This window comes from Zootoca vivipara, chromosome 2 (assembly GCF_963506605.1).
Source record: "Zootoca vivipara chromosome 2, rZooViv1.1, whole genome shotgun sequence".
NCBI lineage: Eukaryota > Metazoa > Chordata > Lepidosauria > Squamata > Lacertidae > Zootoca > Zootoca vivipara.
In genome coordinates, this window is record NC_083277.1 from 109,961,311 (window position 1) to 109,980,028 (window position 18,718).

The following is an 18,718-nucleotide window of genomic DNA, read 5'->3' on the forward strand; positions in this document are numbered from 1 at the left end:
CCTTCTGTAGTCCTCATAGGAGGACAACACAGGCCCATCCCTCTGCAAAAGAATAAATGGACACGAATCTGACATCAGAAATGACATTATTCAAAAGCTAGTAGGGGAACATCCCCGGAGCGAATTATACTTCAAAGGGAGACTGCAGCCTGGCTTACAATTCACCAGGAACTTCAATGTTATTGCTTGTGGATTGAACCAGAGACAAAGGGTTTTTTAGCACATTTTCTCTCTTGATCGGCATACCAAGGACAGGGAAATTTGTGTTACCAGACAACTTTTAACTCTGTAATTACCACTGTCTGATTTTTTTTTTAATTTGCATTTCCTTCTGATATTGCTGTTACTCTCCCCATGTCCAGCCCTGATGTTATACTGGGGGAAACACTTCATGCGTATGTAGTGGTAGTAGTAGTAAATAGTAATAATCCTCACTTTGTTAATGACCCTCCTTTTGTTCTCCATGAATGGCCCATCTCTTACGTATTTTGGTGTTTTCATTTTGTGAACAGGGACCTTGGGAGGAATGGCGGTATACAAATTTAATAAATAATAAGCACCATCTCCCAGGCTGTCTCCTGGGGAAGCTGGCCTGACTTACATTTTAACTATTGCTGGATCCAGAGGTTCAGGAAGCTCGATTAAATTCTAGCTCTTTACTGGATCCAGCATTTTAGGGGAGTCTAGAACCCCCAGACTCATAACACTATGGTGATGGAATCCAGAGGAAAGATATGAGAGTGCTGCTCACTTTCATGCAGTTCGTGGTAACTCGGGGGAAATGCTCACTCACCACCTTGGGAAAGGATGCTATTGGTTATTATTATTATTATTTTTTGGTCTACCTTTCAGATGCCTCAGAGGTTATTAATTCTTGCTCCCTGCCATATCATTGATTAGTTCAGACATCCCCAAACTGTGGCCCTCCAGATGTTTTGGCCTACAACTCCGATGATCCTTAGCTAACAGGACCAGTGGTCGGGGAAGATGGGAATTATAGTCCAAAACATCTGGAGGGCCAAAGTTTGGGGATGCCTGGATTGGTTCTTCTTAGCCAGTGTTGTCCCATAGTTAGTGTAGGGCTTGCGCATTAGCAAGATTTCTTCTTTTAATGTCAAGAACAAGAACAACAACAACATTTTTATTATTTAGACCTGCCCATCTGGCTGGGTTTCCCCAGTCCTCAAAGCATTCATTTCTGGCAGCCTTTGCAATGAACATAATGCCACCCATAGGCTTCAATAGTACAGCGTCCAGTAACTAAACCCATAAATGAGTGGAGCTAAGCTTATTGCATTGCCTTTGATTTACCGTATTTTTCCGTGTATAAGGCAAGGTTGTTGTTTTTTTTTAAAAAAAAGGTTTAAAATTGGGGCTCGTCTTATACACAGGTAGTGCTGAGGGGTGTTTTCTTAATTTGGGCTCCCCCAAAATAGAGGGCGTCTTATAAACAGAAAAATACGGTACATCAAATTGTAATTTAAAACAGTTTGAGCAGGGATGCATGGGGTAGCAGCCAACTAACTCATTTTGTCAGTGCAAGGATTTATGCTTGTGCAATAGAACAACCCCCTCTTCTCTGCATCTTCCCCTAATCTCTTCCAAATTGTTTGGGGAGCCCTGCAAACAGTCTTGGGGGAGGAGAGGGGAGGAAGAGGTGGAATAAGTTAGTTGGCTACCACCCATTATTTCTGCTGTGCTTGGCTTTTTTGTTGTTGTTTTTCAAGATAATCAGCTAGTATTACAATATAGAGCAGGCATCCCCAAACTTCGGCCCTCCAGATGTTTTGGACTACAATTCCCATAATCCCTGACCACTGGTCCTGTTAACTAGGGATCATGGGAGTTGTGGGCCAAAACATCTGGAGGGTTGCAGTTTGGGGATGCCTAATATAGAGCTTCCACTACAGTTGAACTTACCCATAACTCATTGAGACGTGTTTGCATGGGAACTGCATTTGCTGAGGCTCCTCAACTGCAACCTCCTCTTCTTGTAATGCAGATTACGCAACTATAAGATGGGGGGTGTCTTGCTTGCTGTGGATATGTTTTTCTTTTTTAGTAATTCAACTTAATATTTCTTCAGGCATATTTTGGGGAATCTAGCATGAAACCAATTCATCCTTTTTTTAAAAAACAACAACAACAACTTGAGAGCAGGCAGTGGAATGAAGAGAAATGTAGAAGTCTGCCATGGAGCAAGAGAAGTATTCGATGTAAAATCTTTTTCCCCCCTTCGCTCTCTAGTTACTGCTGCATTTCAAGATGGAGCCATCTCCCTTTAACAGAAGGCAATGGACTTCTCATTCTCTGAGGATCACTGCCAAGGAGTTGTCTTTTGTCAACAAGAACAAGTCATCGGCTCTCATGGAGAGGTTCTCCAAGTAAGTTCTGTGACCGTCCTGTCCAAGAGTACTGACTGTTCTTTCTATGAGAACAGTGGTAACAACTAGCAGCTGACCATATTTGGGTTTTTTTGTATGTATTTTGAAGAGCCCGAGACTCCTAATCTGGGGTTTGAGCCCCAAATTCGGCAAAATATTCCTGCACTGCAGGGGGTTGTCCTTAGATGACCCTCGTGGTCCCTTCCAACCCTAAGATTCTATGATTCTACTCCTGTGCTAGAGAAACTGAACATTATTCTTGACATAGGTCTTCCCTATGACTTAATCTGGACATTCCCATCCCTCCAAACCACGGTTTCGTATTCCTGTAAGTTAAAACACAACAACAACAACAACAACAACAACAACAACAACAACAACAACAACAACAACAACAACTTTATTATTTATACCCCGCTCATCTGGCTGGGTTTCCCCAGCCACTCTGGGTGGCTCCCAACAAAACACTAAAAACAGAATAAAACTTCAAACATTAAAAACTCTTCCCTAAACAGGACTGCCTTCAGATGTCTTCCGAAAGTCAGATAGTTGTTTATTTCCTTGACATCTGATGGGAGGGTGTTCCACAGGGTGGGCACCACTACCAAGAAGGCCATCTGCCTTGTTCCCTGTAACCTGACTTCTCTCAGTGAGGGAATCGCCAGAAGGCCCTCAAAGCCACAGTGTCTGGGCTGAATGATGGGCGTGGAGACGCTCCTTCAGATATACCCAGTACTGGGCTTGACTTTCCCAGGTGTACAGGTGAGTTATGCTTTAACAAGTTGTTTGCTTTTTGTTCTGTCTTCCCTGCATTTCTTATTTTAATGGCCTCTGGAGGTGCATTTGTGATTATGGGTTGTCAATTCAGATGTCACACTAAACCAGTGTTTGCTGTGATGTCTGAACTGAGCCCCTGTGTATCAGAGCTGTTCTCCTTTGCAGAGATTACTGAACAGAGGACTGGGGAATGTCACCATGTTTTTGTTGAGCTAGGAAAACAAACATCATGGTAGCTAAGGTGTGTAGCTTGCCAAATCATCTACCTTACTGTAAGTGTTTTCAGGAAATGCTTCCACTGGGTTCCTGATAGAGATAGCAGCTCAGTTTGAGGTTTCTGAAGGAGGAAATAATAGAATCAAAAGGAGTTGGCTTTTGTAACCCATGCTTTCAGCAATCCTAGCTGGTATGAACATGACAACGCCTTCTCCGCTGACAGAAATTGGAACTGGCTGCATGTGGAAGCATTCAATGTGGGGCACGGGAGGCTAGCCACTCTGAATATTTTAAAACACCTTGTTGCTTAAGAAATGCGGCCTATTAAGAGGCCTAATGTGATGTTTCTTCTGCCAGTGCTTGTGCGTAATTTTCTTACCCACTGAAAAATAGACCCTCCCCAACAGTTAAGCATGCAGCAGCAGGAGGTTTACAGACATCTGATTTTTTTTTACTAATAATGTCCTGATCCTGTACTTTTTTTTAATTAAAACACCTCCAATGAGTACTTTATTGGCCTCTTTTTAGAAAGTGCAGTAGAATCCCAAACAATCCAGAGTCTTCAGGAGAACTAGCAGCATGGATTGTGTATCTATATATGGATTGTTCATATATATAGTTATATTTATTGGTCCCCTCCTCCCCAAAAGTGAAACTCAAAGCCCCTTGCAAAAATGAACGTTTAAAACAAGGAATATCCGTCTGTCTGTCTGTCTGTCTGTCTGTCTGTTTGTCTGTTTGTCTGTCTATATCTCCCTCTTTGGAAGTATTGTTCCTGATTCCCAGATCCAGCACTGCTTCTCTGAATCCTAGTGCTACATAATCCCTGTGCAGCAGATCCATGTTTTGCTTCTAGGATTCCAGAACTAAAAACGCCCTGCATTTATTTGCTTCCAGTTATGCTTCACATTGGCACATTTATTGTGGTCAGATGCCACCCAGTGGCAAGAAGAATTGGGCTGGGCCAGCGTGAAGATGCTTTTATTTATCCACTTGTCCCATGTAAAATTCAACATTTTGGAGCACAGGGTGCAGGGAGAGCATAGCTGTCAAGTCTCCCGTTTTTCGCGGGATACCCCCGTATTTCAAACCGTTTCCCGCTGGTAGCCCGAATTGGAAAAAATCCCGTAAATCCCCCAGATTTCCTACCTGCCAGGGAGGCTCCATTTTGGGTCCTGGCGCCGCCCGATTTCTGGTGCCCAGACATGGGTAGCGTGGCACCGGAAGTTGCTTCTACGCATGTCCAGACATGCGTAGAAGTGACTTCCGGTGCTGCGCCGCTGCTGATCCCGCATTTTTCAGCGGGAGACTTGGCAGCTATTAGGGAGAGATGCAAAAGTAGGAGCTTTCTGCTTTGTTTTGTACTGTTTCTCCAGCCTAGCAAATTGATAAAGTGGCAGGGAATGAGCCCCCTGCCGCATAAGGGAGCCAGCAAAGTGAGGTGCTTAAGAGTGTTAGACCAGCACCCAGGAAACCTTGCTGCCAACTATTGACGCTCAGCCCAGAAGCTGACCTTGTAGTTGACCTTGAGCCAGTCACTAATTCCTATCCTAATCTACTGCACAGAGTTATAAATTGCAGGGACTGTTACCATCAGGATTTGAAATTTGCCAAGCACAATTTGCACCTGGCTGTTGGCCATTGGCAACCAAATGAAGATGCCCGGGCGCCAGGATGGCGCTTGCCATCTCCATCATTTGGAGGTGCATGCCTGGGGATCCTTGGATCTTGACTGTTTTCACGCACTAGCAACACATCCTGTAGAATTCCATCCATTATATTTTATCTGCAGAATCAGAGTGGATTTCAGGAGCCAAAAAGTCGTAATTAAAAATATGACTTTTGAGTCATCCAGCCCCCCCAAATTCCATTTTAGTGACCCTGGTTTAAGGAGCCATTTGACACCTAGCTTATATATCTAACATTGCTTACCATGTATTCCCCTTACAGGAAAGGAAAATATATAAATTGGGGAAGAAAATATAAATGGATCTAGTCTAGCATTCTGTTTCCTACAGTGGTCAACCAGATACCTCTGGAAAGCCCACATGATGACAATAGTACAGTGGTACCTCTGGTTAAGTAATTCGTTCTGGAGGTCCGTTCTTAACCTGAAACTATTCTTAACCTGAAGCACCACTTTAGCTAATGGGGCCTCCTGCTGCCGCCGGGCCGCTGGAACACGATTTCTGTTCTCATCCCGAAGCAAAGTTCTTAACTAGAGGTACTATTTCTGGGTTAGTGAAGTTTGTAACCTGAAGCATTTGTAACCCGAGGTACCACTGTGCTCCCCATCTCTTTCTCCCCAGTCATTGGCATTCAATGGCGTGCTGCTGCTTAACACGGAAATTCCCTATAGCCGCCATGATGGCTAACAGCCATTGATAGACCTGTTCTCCATGAATTTGCCCAGTCCCCTTCCAAAGCCATCTTGGCAAATGGCCAAAATTGCATCTTTGGAGTTTCATCCAAAGATGCAATTTTGGCCATTTGCCAAGATGGCTTTGGAAGTCCTGGGGGTGTCTGGGAAAATGTGGTTGTGTGGCTGTGGTGCTGAAGCGGGAGGCGTAGGATCCTGAGGCGCCTTATATTCCGCTCCAGTCAGAACAAGCGTAGGTCGGTGTGCTATTTTTCTAGAAAAAGAGGTGCCGGAACTCTCCAGGAACGCATCCCTCGTTCTCTTAGAATGGCAATGGCGCACACCTGAGAGGTGCCAAAACCGAGTTCCGGCTGAAAGAAAGCCCTGGGTAGGTGGAATGTTCATATTGTGGGTTTGTTAAATTTCTTCTTCTTCTTCTTCTTCTTCTTCTTCTTCTTCTTCTTCTTCTTCTTCTTCTTCTTCTTAATCACTCGTAGCCGAATAAGATTGTCTTCCATGAACACACTTTTAAAGTGAGTCCATAAGTGACTGTGGAGGCCAATTCTGGATCCACACGTCCTTCCACAGTGGCGACATAGGTTTCCAGGCAGAAGTTGATCACAGTGACGTTTCTCCCTTTTGTCCTGAGTTCGAGCGTCTTCAAAGTCCACGGCACCTTTGGTAAAGGCTGTTCTCCCACTGGAGTGCTCGTAGGCCATTGTTTCCCTCTTTTGTTGACCACTAGCATTACGCTTTCCATTTTTAAGTTCGGAATAGAGTAGTTGCTTTGGAAGACGATCATCAGGCATGTTTAAATGTGCACCACCCCTAGAACATACTGCTAATGAATGGTATAAAAATACTGTGAGTAAAACAAAGAAATGCTCCCCCCCCCCGTCCAAGAACCTTGCTGAGGTACGCTGAATTTTTGTGAACCAGGAGGGCTGTGCTCCTTTTGCCTCAAATTCCTAACCTGGTTTGGTAAAAATGGATTCAGAAATACTGTTTTATTCCTTTGACCTTCCCTAGTTGAATCCTGACAAGATAGAAGTACTGTTTGTGGGGGACAGGAGGCAGGCAGGTGTGGAGGACTCTCTGGTCGTGAATGGGGTAACTGTGCCCCTGAAGGACCAGGTGCGCAGCCTGGGAGTCATTCTGGACTCACAGCTGTCCATGGAGGCTCAGGTCAATTCTGTGTCCAGGGCTGCTGTCTATCAGCTCCATCTGGTACGCAGGCTGAGACCCTACCTGCCTGCAGACTGTCTCGCCAGTTATCTGGTTATCTCCCGCTTGCAGCTTGGACTACTGCAATGCGCTCTACGTGGGGCTACCTTTGAAGGTGACCCGGAAACTACAACTAATCCAGAATGCGGCAGCTAGACTGGTGACTCGGAGCGGCCGCCGAGACCACATAACACCGGTCTTGAAAGATCTACATTGGCTCCCAGTACGTTTCCGAGCACAGTTCAAAGTGTTGGTGCTGACCTTTAAAGCCCTAAATGGCCTCGGTCCAGTATACCTGAAGGAGCGTCTCCACCCCCATCGTTCTGCCCGGACACTGAGGTCCAGTACCAAGGGCCTTCTGGCGGTTACCTTGTTGCGAGAAGCCAAGTTACAGGGAACCAGGCAGAGGGCCTTCTCGGTGGTGGCGCCCGCCCTGTGGAACGCCCTCCCATCAGATGTCAAAGAAAAAACATCTACCAGACTTTTAGAAGACATCTGAAGGCAGCCCTGTTTAGGGAGGCTTTTAATGTTTAATAGATTATTTTATTTCATTTTTCTGTTGTAAGCCGCCCAGAGTGGCTGGGGAAACCCAGCCAGATAGGTGGGGTATAAATAATAAATTGTTGTTGTTGTTGTTGTTGTTGTTGTTGTTGGGCTTTAGGAGGGGACCAGAGGTGTCCTGTGATCTTCCTTTCCTAATGCCACAGAATCTGTACTCCCCTATCCTCATGCGCAGGGGCACACTTGTGTGTGCCTGACCCACATGCTGGGGAACCCTGACCTTGAAAGTGGATGGGTTCCACATTGGTGGTGGTCCAGGTTAAGAATAAGAATAAATCATCTGAGGGATGCTTGTCTGGTGGGTCCATTGTGTCACATACGCAGTTGAGGAATGGCTTGCAAGAAGGACTGAGTACATATCTGCAGGCTACTGAAAGAGTACATATGAAATTCAGGGGAGAGGCTATGGGGGAACATTAGTCATGAGTGTGGTAACCAGGCCTTATCAAGAGCTGCTGACTCTGGTGTCTCCTCCAACTGGCTTTAATTTGGGGACAGTTGAGCATTTAAATGCAGAGCAAGTCATCTTCAAACTGCATTGTGAGTTAAGGGCTTTTAACCATTTGCAGTCGGAGGCCACAGGGGGCTTTGTTGTTGTTTAGTCGTTTAGTCGTGTCCGACTCTTCGTGACCCCATGGACCATAGCACGCCAGGCACTCCTGTCTTGCACTGCCTCCCGCAGTTTGGTCAAACTCATGTTCGTAGCTTCGAGAACACTATCCAACCATCTTGTCCTCTGTCGTCCCCTTCTCCTAGTGCCCTCAATCTTTCCCAACATCAGGGTCTTTTCCAAGGATTCTTCTCTTCTCATGAGGTGGCCAAAGTATTGGAGCCTCAGCTTCACGATCCGTCCTTCCAGGGAGCACTCAGGGCTGATTTCCTTAAGAATGGATAGGTTTGATCTTCTTGCAGTCCATGGGACTCTCAAGAGTCTCCTCCAGCACCATAATTCAAAAGCATCAATTCTTCGGCGATCAGCCTTCTTTATGGTCCAACTCTCACTTCCATACATCACTACTGGGAAAACCATAGCTTTAACTATACGGACCTTTGTCGGCAAGGTGATGTCTCTGCTTTTTAAGATGCTGTCTAGGTTTGTCATTGCTTTTCTCCCAAGAAGCAGGCGTCTTTTAATTTCGTGACTGCTGTCACCATCTGCAGTGATCAAGGAGCCCAAGAAAGTAAAATCTCTCACTGCCTCCATTTCTTCCCCTTCTATTTGCCAGGAGGTGATGGGACCAGTGGCCATGATCTTGGTTTTTTTGATGTTGAGCTTCAGACCATATTTTGCGCTCTCCTCTTTCACCCTCATTAAAAGGTTCTTTAATTCCTCCTCGCTTTCTGCCATCAAGGTTGTGTCATCTGCATATCTGAGGTTGTTGATATTTCTTCCAGCAATCTTAATTCCGGCTTGGGATTCATCTAGTCCAGCCTTTCGCATGATGAATTCTGCATATAAGTTAAATAAGCAGGGAGACAATATACAACCTTGTCGTACTCCTTTCCCAATTTTGAACCAATCAGTTGTTCCATATCCAGTTCTAACTGTAGCTTCTTGTCCCACATAGAGATTTCTCAGGAGACAGATGAGGTGATCAGGCACTCCCATTTCTTTAAGAACTTGCCATAGTTTGCTGTGGTCGACACAGTCAAAGGCTTTTGCATAGTCAATGAAGCAGAAGTAGACGTTTTTCTGGAACTCTCTAGCTATCTCCATAATCCAGCGCATGTTTGCTATTTGGTCTCTGGGGCTTAATCTCCCCCAAATTGGTAGTCTGGCATAAAATTGGCTTTGAAAGAACTTTTAAAGCACAGTTTAAAACAATTTGCTGCTGCAGTGTAAATGGCGATGTGTCTTGTGGGATCCTAAAGACTGAATGGATGTAATGTGGGCATAGGTTTTTGTGGACTACTGAGATGTGTGAAGTTTCGTTTCCAGTCATTTTGCCATTTTCTCCCTCTCTACCCATTTGCATGCATGTAACTGTATCTGTACCCATGAATCGAGAGGGTGGTGCTTGCCATACATGAAAGATCATGCCACAATTAATGGAGGCACTTAAGACTTTTATTGCGGCTGCTGAATATTTTGTTACGGGCTTATGACATCATATGGTTTGTAGAGGCTTCTTTCTCCTTCCCCAAACTTCCTTCTTTTTGTCATAGCAGCCTCGTCAGTCATCCAACATTTAGCAGATTCCCGAATGACCGACCTACACATACAAACTTTGTGCGTGCTTCACTTGGCAAGTTTAGGACTGAGGATAAAGCTATTTCTCTCCATTTATTTCACCAACCCTTCTCTCTACCCCTTTCCCCACAAAGGTACCAGAAAGCAGCCGAGGAAGCAACTGCGGAGAAAAAAAGGAATGTAAGTATTGAAAAGATATTTATGGAATGAATTGCCATGTGGAAACCATGTCAGCATTGGAGTTTCTCCATTTCCTGTAGCGGCTGCTCTTGAGTGTCCTCAAGGGAGTTGTCTTGTCTCTTCATCTGGTGTTGACTAGGAAACTTGCTTTTTGTTTGGCTCCTCAGCTTCAGGCCTTGCTCAGCCTCTGACCCACTTTCTTGTCCTTTCAGGGGTTGACCGAAGCACAAGGAAGTCAAGTGACTTTCCCTGGGGGTCATGCACTGACTCTCTCTGTATCAGCTTCTCAAAACCAGAACACTCTTAGCTCCCAAGTCCTTTGTCCTAACCTCAAAACTTCCATGAATAGCCTTCTCTGTGCTCTGAAGCAAAAGCAGCTGTTACGATTCTGAACCTTTTCGCTCATTGCTTAGCTTTGAGGCTTAAATGGATGCTCTCATTTAGTTCCGAATTCCTACCTGCGCTGCTGGATGTTCAGCTACCTAAAGCAAACCCTGCGGGAGGAAACGGAGCTGACTTGATTCCCAATTCCTGATTCTTTTATTCAGCACAGAAATATAGAAGCTGTTTGAATAAGGGACTGAAGTTTGTATGCCTCTGCTTTCCAAAATAATTTTTTGTACCACCCGAAATCCATGCCACCAAGAGGCTTTCTGTTTTTAATTACAGGTAGGTAGCCGTGTTGGTCTGAGTCGAAGCAAAATAAGAAAATTCCTTCAGTAGCACCTTAAAGACCAACTAAGTTTATATTTTGGTATGAGCTTTCGTGTGCATGCACACTTCTTCAGATATCTGAAGAAGTGTGCATGCACACGAAAGCTCATACCAAAATATAAACTTAGTTGGTCTTTAAGGTGCTACTGAAGGAATTTTCTTATTTTGCTTCTGTTTTTAAGTTACTGTTGCTTTTTTTTCTGGCTCGGAGCTGCTTCTTCATCTTTTGTGCTAGGATATATTTGACCCCTTCTCTTCTCCCCCTCCTGAATCTCCAGTTCGCCAATTGGAGTCTATTATTTATGCTTTTGCCTTTGTCATCCTTGTTGAATGGAATACCGGTTCAGGGAGTCCAACAGGTGGTGGTCGTGTTTTTGTTTTGTATGAAGCGCACAGCAACCACAAAACCCCTCCTATTGTTGTAAAACTCCCATCATCATAGACCCAGGGGTAGGCAACCTAAGGCCCGGGGGCCGAATGCGGCGCCCAATCGCCTTCTCAATCCAGCCCGCAGATGATCCGTGAATCAGCGTGTTTTTACATGAGTAGACTGTGTACTTTTATTTAAAATGCATCTCTGGGTTATTTGTGGGGCATAGGAATTTGTTCACACCCACCCACCCAAATACAGTGGTACCTCTACTTACGAATAACTCTACTTACGAATGTTTCTACTTACAAATGGAGCTCCGTCTGCCATCTTGGATGCGGTTTAGATAGGATTTTTTCTACTTATGAATTTTTAGATAGGATTTTTTCTCCCAATGCATTCCTATGGGATTCGACTTACAATTTTTTCTACCTACAAATGTGCATTTGGAACGCATTAAATTCGTAAGGAGAGGTACCACTGTATAGACCGGCCCCCCACAAGGTCTGAGAGACGGTGGACCGGCCCCCTGCTGAAAAAGGTTGCTGACCCCTGCCATAGACATCCCTTTAACAAGCCCACAAAGGACAAGATGAAAATGATGGTGCATGCTGCAGTTAGCACGGTTATAATTTTAAATTGTAGTTGCAGTTTAGAAGTATGCTTGGTAGGGGTGTGTGAGAATGACACAACAGCCATGCGCCCTTCGATCCCAGCCCTTAGAGGGCGAGGCTGGAAGGACGCAACAGTGTCCTCCTTCTCATGCCCCCAAGGCGCTCTGTGAGACTGGGATCTGTACAGATCCAAGGGCTGGTGTGGGGCAGGCTCTGATTGCTCCCTGCGCATCGCCTGGCGCATGTGCCGTGGGTGCCCTGAAAACATGCTCCGCCGCTGCCCATCAAGGAATGAGAAGAGTGTTTGAAAAGTGTTCCATTCTTAAAGAACCAGGAAGCAGCCTTGTATCTCTTCAGATAATTAGTACATCCAGCTCAGAGATGCCCCTAGTGATTGGCAACGTCTCCCCAGGCAGTGATGGGCAACCTTTTGAGCTTGGTGTGTCAAAATTCACCAAAAAACCGAGCATAACTCGGGTGGTGTGTCACTTTGAGACAGAAACCATCATTTCGTGATATTTATAGTTTAAATAACAAAAATGTATAATTGTAATATATAACTGTATTTAATAAACCAAAAACTAATTATTTAATCAAACCAAACAAAAAACCCCTTATTTATCACAAAGTGCCCAGATTTGTTGAGCTTTTTGAGGGGAGCTGCCGACCAAAGTTTTGGAGGTTTTTTGGGGTGTGTGTGTGTGTGTGCAAAAGTTGCTTTGCTTCTTTTGGGGGGGATGCCCCAAAGCTGCTGCACTTTGGGGGGGGGAAGAGAACAGAAATAAATGACAAATTATACCTTCGCTGGAACTAACACGCAGCACCGACATAGTCTGCCAAAGCGCCAAAAAACCCAGCACAGAACGGGTTAAAAAACTAATGCTGTTACACCCAATCATAGTCTGCCAAAGCGCCAGGAAAAACAGCACAGAAAGGATTAAAAAACCAATCTATGGCTACCAGCAACAACAACAACAAAGTTACCTGGGTTTTAACAGCGGAGACAAGCTGTAGTGGAGATGAGCTCTAGGGGAGACAAGCTGCAGGGGGAGCGGGAGAACAAATGGGGGGGGGCAACAACAACAGCGTGAATGGGCTGATGGGGCGTGTGCCAGCAGTGAGGGCTCTGCGTGTCACGTCTGACACGCGTGTCATAGGTTCGCCATCACTGCCCCGGGGGTTTCAAGACAGGGGTCTCTCTGATCTCTGGTGATGCCAGGGATCGCATCTGTATGCATAGCAGATGTTCTACCTTTTTGGAATGTCCTTCCATTGTCACAGCCCATGCTGTGCGGTTCTCCCCAAACTGCATCAGCGTACAAAGAAAACACACGAAGCTTTTGGACCCAACACTATGCTGAGGCATTCAATAGAAACAGGTGGAAACTTGAAGTGCAACCAGTTCTGGGAGAAGACGTTGTTCTAGGAGCACCTCTCTTTTGATTCTTTTTAAATTAGATCTGCCTTTATAACACCTCTGGTGTTTGGGTCATCTAAGTGACTTGTGAGAGGGGACTCTTTCTGAACATAGCAAGCGGCCTGAAGCGAAACCTATTCCTGGATAACGATTCTGATAGTGATCTGATACAGTTCCTTCAATCACAATGCTTGTTCTTCTCCCTTAAGAGTTATTTCAGGTAGTTGCTAAGGCACAGCTTCTTGTAACTTTTTTTCTTCCTCGTGCTTCTGCTAGTGTCCTGCTTGCTCAAGATAACCTTCCAGTTTAACCAAGGATATTTGAGAACTGGAACTGAATTGTCCTCTGGGGGACACAATGTTTTGTTTGGGCAGGCTTGGGAAATTCTGTCCCGCTTTTGATCGTTATCAAATTTGGCTTCTTTAGGAAGCATTCCTTGTCTTATGTCTGAGTCATTGGATTTAAGAGCAGACAGTCGGCTAGTTGCTGGGCATTTAAGGAGGCAACAAAAACTGTAGTATGCAGGCTGGTAAAACTTTCAGGCAACAGAAAAGGGATATCAATAACAGCAGTCAATCAAAACTCTGGACAAATGATTTACTACACTTCTATACCAGGCATAGGCAAACTTGGCCCTCCAGATGTTTTGGGACTGCAACTCCAATCATCCCTAGCTAACAAGACCAGTGGTAAGGGTGATGGTAATTGTAGTTTGAAAAAATCTGGAGGGAGAGTTTGCCTATACCTGTTCTATATTGATCAATAACTGGTTCTTTGGAGACAGTATACAATAATCAAGGCTAAAACCATAAAGAAGAGCAGTGCATAAAATCTAAAGTGGAACAAAAACAGCACGATTCCACCTAAACATTAGGAAGAACTTCCTGACAGTAAGAGCTGTTTGACAGTGGAATTTGCTGCCAAGTAGTGTGGTGGAGTCTCCTCCTTTGGAGGTCTTTAAGCGGAGGCTTGACAGCCATCTGTCAGGAATGCTTTGATGGTGTTTCCTGCTTGGCAGGGGGTTGTACTGGATGGCCCTTGTGGTCTCTTCCAACTCTATGATTCTACAATACAAGACAAGAATAAAGCCAGCAATGGAGGATAACGGTAGTTTACAAGAAACGCCAAAACAACTTCTGAAAAGTATAGGAGAATAAAAAGGGCAGGCAACAGGGTCTTCTTGGAATGGCTCCCATACCCTGTGGGAACACCTCCTATCAGATGCCAAGGAGACAAATAACTAAAGAACCTTTAGAAGGCATCTGAAGGCAGACCTGTATAGGGAAGTTTTTAATGTTTTATTATATTTTTATAATGTGATTGGAAGCCACCCAGAGTGGCTGGGGTAACCCAGTCAGATGGGTGGGGTACAGGTAATAATAATTATAATCATCATCGCTTGGTGCAAAAAAGACCACTTTTTCAATGCCTGGCAAGCCTCTTTATGGAAGGCATTCCACAATTATATTCTGTGAACTGCCCCAAGATCTTATGATGAAGGGTGGTAAAAAAGGTAAAAACCTGTAAAGGACCCCTGGACGGTTAAGTCCAGTCAAAGGCGACCATGGGGTCGTGGCGCTCATGTAGCTTTTCAGGCCGAGGGAGCCGCTGTTGGTCTACAGACAGTTTTCCAGGTCATGTGGCCAGCATGACTAAACTGCTACTGGTGCAACAGGACACTATGACGGAAACCAGAGCGCATGGAAACGCCGTTTACCTTCCCGCTGCAGTGGTACCTGTTTATCTACTTGCACTGGCATGCTTTCGAACTGCTAGGTTGGCAGGAGCTGGGACGGAGCAATGGGAGCTCAACCCATTGCGGGGATTCGAACCACCAACCTTCCAGTCGGCAAGCCCAAGAGGCTCAGTGATTTAGATCACAGCGCCACCTGGGTATATATGCAGGAATATACTGTAATATAAATAAAATGTTAGAGCAACACCACTGAAAAGTTTCCCCCTTTAGTCGCTGGCTGTAATCATCATAGCAGTAATAATAATAATAATAATAATAAATAATAATAATAATAATAATAATATACCGTATATTCTGGCGTATAAGATGACTGGGCGTATAAGACGACCCCCAACTTTTCCAGTTAAAATATAGACTTTGATATATACTCGCCATATAAGAAATACGACCCGGCGTATAAGATGACCTCTGACTTTTGAGAAGATTTTCCTGGGTTAAAAAGTAGTCTTATATGCAGGAATATAGGTAAAGGTGAAGGGACCCCTGACCATTAGGTCCAGTCGTGCCCGACTCTGGGGTTGCGCGCTCATCTCGCATTATTGGCCGAGGGAGCCGGCGTATAGCTTCCAGGTCATGTGGCCAGCATGACAAAGCCGCTTCTGGCAAACCAGAGCAGCACATGGAAACGCCGTTTACCTTCCCGCTGTAGCGGTTCCTATTTATCTACTTGCATTTTGACGTGCTTTCGAACTGCTAGGTTGGCAGGAGCTGGGACCAAGCAACGGGAGCTCACCCCGTCACAGGGATTCGAACCGCCAACCTTCTGATCAGCAAGCCCTAGGCTCAGTGGTTTAACCACAGCGCCACCTGGGTCCCTAATAATAATATACCGTAATATAAATAAAATGTTAGAGCAACACCACTGAAAAGTTTCCCCCTTTAGTCGCTGGCTGTCTCATCCCAATTGGTGACAGGTTGGCGGGGCACCTGGAGGGAGAGCCTTGGAAGATAACCTCAAGAGTTCAGACAGGTGTATGTGGGGCAAGAGACTTGCTCCTCCAGGTAACCTGGCCTCAAGCCATTAAGGGCTTTAAAGGTTAAAACCAGCACTTTGAATTCCCTGAGCTGAGGCATCAGAACAACCGGGAAGCCCTGGCAGCCGAGAGGAGGAGTCCCTTTGCAGCAGGAGGCTGCTTTGCGAACAAAAGCTTCAATAACACCTTGCTATATATTGTGCAGCTTTTTCCTCTCCTCTCCCCTCCCCACCCCCACCTAGCTGACCTATTTGGCCTTCTGCAAATTTGAGCCCAGCTTGAAACCGAGCAAAGGGCCTAATATATTTTTGCGGCTTAGTTGGGGATTCTTGTTAATTTGCAGAGGGGTGTTCGAAATGTGACCAGAAGAGTAATAGGGTGAGAGACTTAAATCCCAATATAGCCGCTAATCCTGCTTAATACGTTAAAGCTCTGCAGACCTGCTCCACTTTGCGGTTAGTCTCAGACCGCACTTGGTAGGATACGGAAGGAACACGCCGCGGAGATGCAGCGTTGCCAGGTATCGCGTCCGAGTCCCTTGTTTGGAAAAGCGAGGAGGGGGGCTAGCCTGCTGTCTGCCGCTAAATAAGTAAAAAGGCTTGGCTTGGCTGGGGCGTTTCGTACATGGCACTTTTCAGTTTAAATGCATAGTGTACAGCGGACACAAGTTCGGACAAGAATCCCTGAAAGCGTGTGGCCGAATCTGATAAAATATAAAAAAATAAAAATCCTGCCGGTGTGGTGAGGAAGACACTTGCTGAAGTGCTACAGGAAAAGGCTTGTAAAGGTGGCCAGGCTTCAGACATAATCCTCCTGTTTCTTAAAGTGCCTGCTAATTGGTCCCCTGGAACAGATGGAGAAATTCTGCAGCATTTGGCAATAGCCTTCTCATATACTAATGGCATCCTTCCTTGATTCTGCTTGCTGGTAGCCGTAGGTGGATTTCTGTTCCCACGTTTGCTCTGAGCAGAATTTCCTGAGACAAAAGGGCTAGGTCCTAACTCTTCCATTAGTCAGGCTGCCTTTCTTCCATATAAGGCCATCCTGTTTTATCATTTCCTGCTTCAGCTCCTTTTTCTTTCCCTCTCCCTCCTCCCCCTCTCCCTTCCTCACCCTGGATCCAAGCTTTCTCCATGTGGCACAAGTTGCAACTGTTCACAGCTGTCTGAAACAGCAGAGAGGGCTCAAGGTCGGTGCTTTCGACTTCCTTTCTTTGGGGAGAGGAGGGAGCGGAAAAGCACCGAAGCACTTCGTGGCTTTTGTTTTGTTTTGTTCCTTGTTTGTTTGTTTGTTTTAAAAATAACCTGGCGCCTTTTAAGTAACCGGAATTAACTTCTTGCTTGCTTCTTCTTCTTCTTGTCGTTTCTTCTCCTCAGAACACGGAAAACCTCCCCCCTCATTTCAAAAGGGGCACTCTCAGCGTCCTGAAGAAGAAGTGGGAGAACCCGCCGGAGGCTCGGAAGGAGGCTCTCCGAAGCAGCTGTGCTGAGGTTAGGCAGAAGTCTGTCAGCCCCGGTGGTGGAATTGAAGGCAGCGCTGCTTCCCTAGCTGAAACTGACAAAGGCCCGGGGATTGGTCCCGGCTTGCGGCTCCGTTCCTCTTCCGGAGTGATTGGCCGGTTCAGATATCCCAGTGTTGACAGCGAGGAGGCGAAAGCCCATTCGCCCGAGAGTGGGAAAATGGAAAATTGCCTTAGAGAATCCAGGCAAGAAGTAGGAAAGCCCGAGGCCAATGAAAACCCAGATTCTTCAGGGAAAATAGAGAAATGTAGCGTTCCTCTGAGCAGGCTAAAGATGATGTTTGAGAGGGGGGATGCGAGCCAGACAAAGGTAAGGAATTGAATTGCTCCTGCTCCCCTTGGCTGTTTTTCCCCCCCTGGGGTAAACAAGGGGGTGGCTCTCAAAAGACTTGCCCGCTGTGCAAGTGGTGATCTTATTCTTCCTGTGGTAAAACGCATCTCATGGCTAAGCTGGCGAAGCGCTAATATAACTCGGTGCCCAAGGGAGATGAATGCACACTGCAGAATGCAATTTTCCCACATGCCACACATGCACACACACTGCTGGAACAGGAAATTGAATTAACAAGCGTGCTGGCTCCAGCCAAGCCCCAAAGATAACTGTGACGGGCACGTCTTACAATTTTTTTAAAAAGAAGTTTGTGTGTGATTGCAGTGGCAAGCCATTGCATTCTGCAGCTGTGACAGATAAACTGAAGAGAGTCTGTTTCTTGTGGGAGATAAATTTCTGTCCTTTCCTATGTGTGCACTCAGCAAATGTTTCTTGTCTGCTAAAAAGGGGGTGGGCAATATCACAGGAAAAATGTGTGAACATAAGCCGGGAGTGCCTGCTTTTGCTAGTTTTGACTTGCAAATTTCACAGGCCTTGCATTTTCCTACAACTGGTCATGAAATCTGATCCTGCATGTGGACTGCAGACTGTGTCGTCCCCCCCCCCCCAGGAAAATTGCGTAACTAGAAAATGAGTTGCATATGGTTGACTTTTTCTAGTTTTCTCATAGTTTCCTTCACTTTCGTCCCTTTGCATGTGTGCGGAGTCTTTGCTAGAATATAAGCAGGTATGGCTGAGACCTTTAAATAGCTGGAGGCTTAGGAAAGCCCAAATAGTTTTCAGCCAATGTAAATTTAATAAAATTAGTATTTAAAATTGTTTCGGGAAGGAATGGTTTGCTTTATCTCAGTTGTAACTGATTTTAATTTGCTGACTGAGATGTTCAATGAGTTCTGAAAATGATGTTCGCTGGAGAAATAGCAGGGTGTGACTCTGTAGATCTCTTCCCAGAAACCGACGCCAGCTCTCTGGAGAATGATAACTGTGTTGCCCTGAGCATAACAAAAGGAACTGTTTCTAAGAGATTGGACTACTTAGTCTAAGGCCTGTTCACATTAAACCATGGTTTGTTTAAAATTAGGGTTTAATACGAATGCTCTTTCCTCAGTTCCTGCTTCTCCACAAATGAAA

General features: G+C 45.4%; 1 protein-coding gene across 6 annotated transcripts in view; it reads left to right on the forward strand.

Annotated features, from left to right (window-relative positions):
- Positions 1–18,718, forward strand: part of LIMA1 (LIM domain and actin binding 1) — a 68,628-nt gene that overhangs the window by 15,438 nt on the left and 34,472 nt on the right. For 3 of the 6 annotated variants that reach the window (XM_035103789.2, XM_035103791.2, XM_035103790.2), the window contains exons 2-4: positions 2,248–2,384; positions 9,847–9,892; positions 17,114–17,566. In XM_035103789.2, the coding sequence (XP_034959680.1) occupies positions 2,266–2,384; positions 9,847–9,892; positions 17,114–17,566 (618 nt within the window). In that variant the 5' untranslated portion in view covers positions 2,248–2,265. Of the gene's footprint in view, positions 1–2,247; positions 2,385–9,846; positions 9,893–16,745; positions 16,927–17,113; positions 17,567–18,718 lie in introns of those variants that run through there. The other 3 variants (XM_035103792.2, XM_035103793.2, XM_035103794.2) reach the window with 2 other exon arrangements.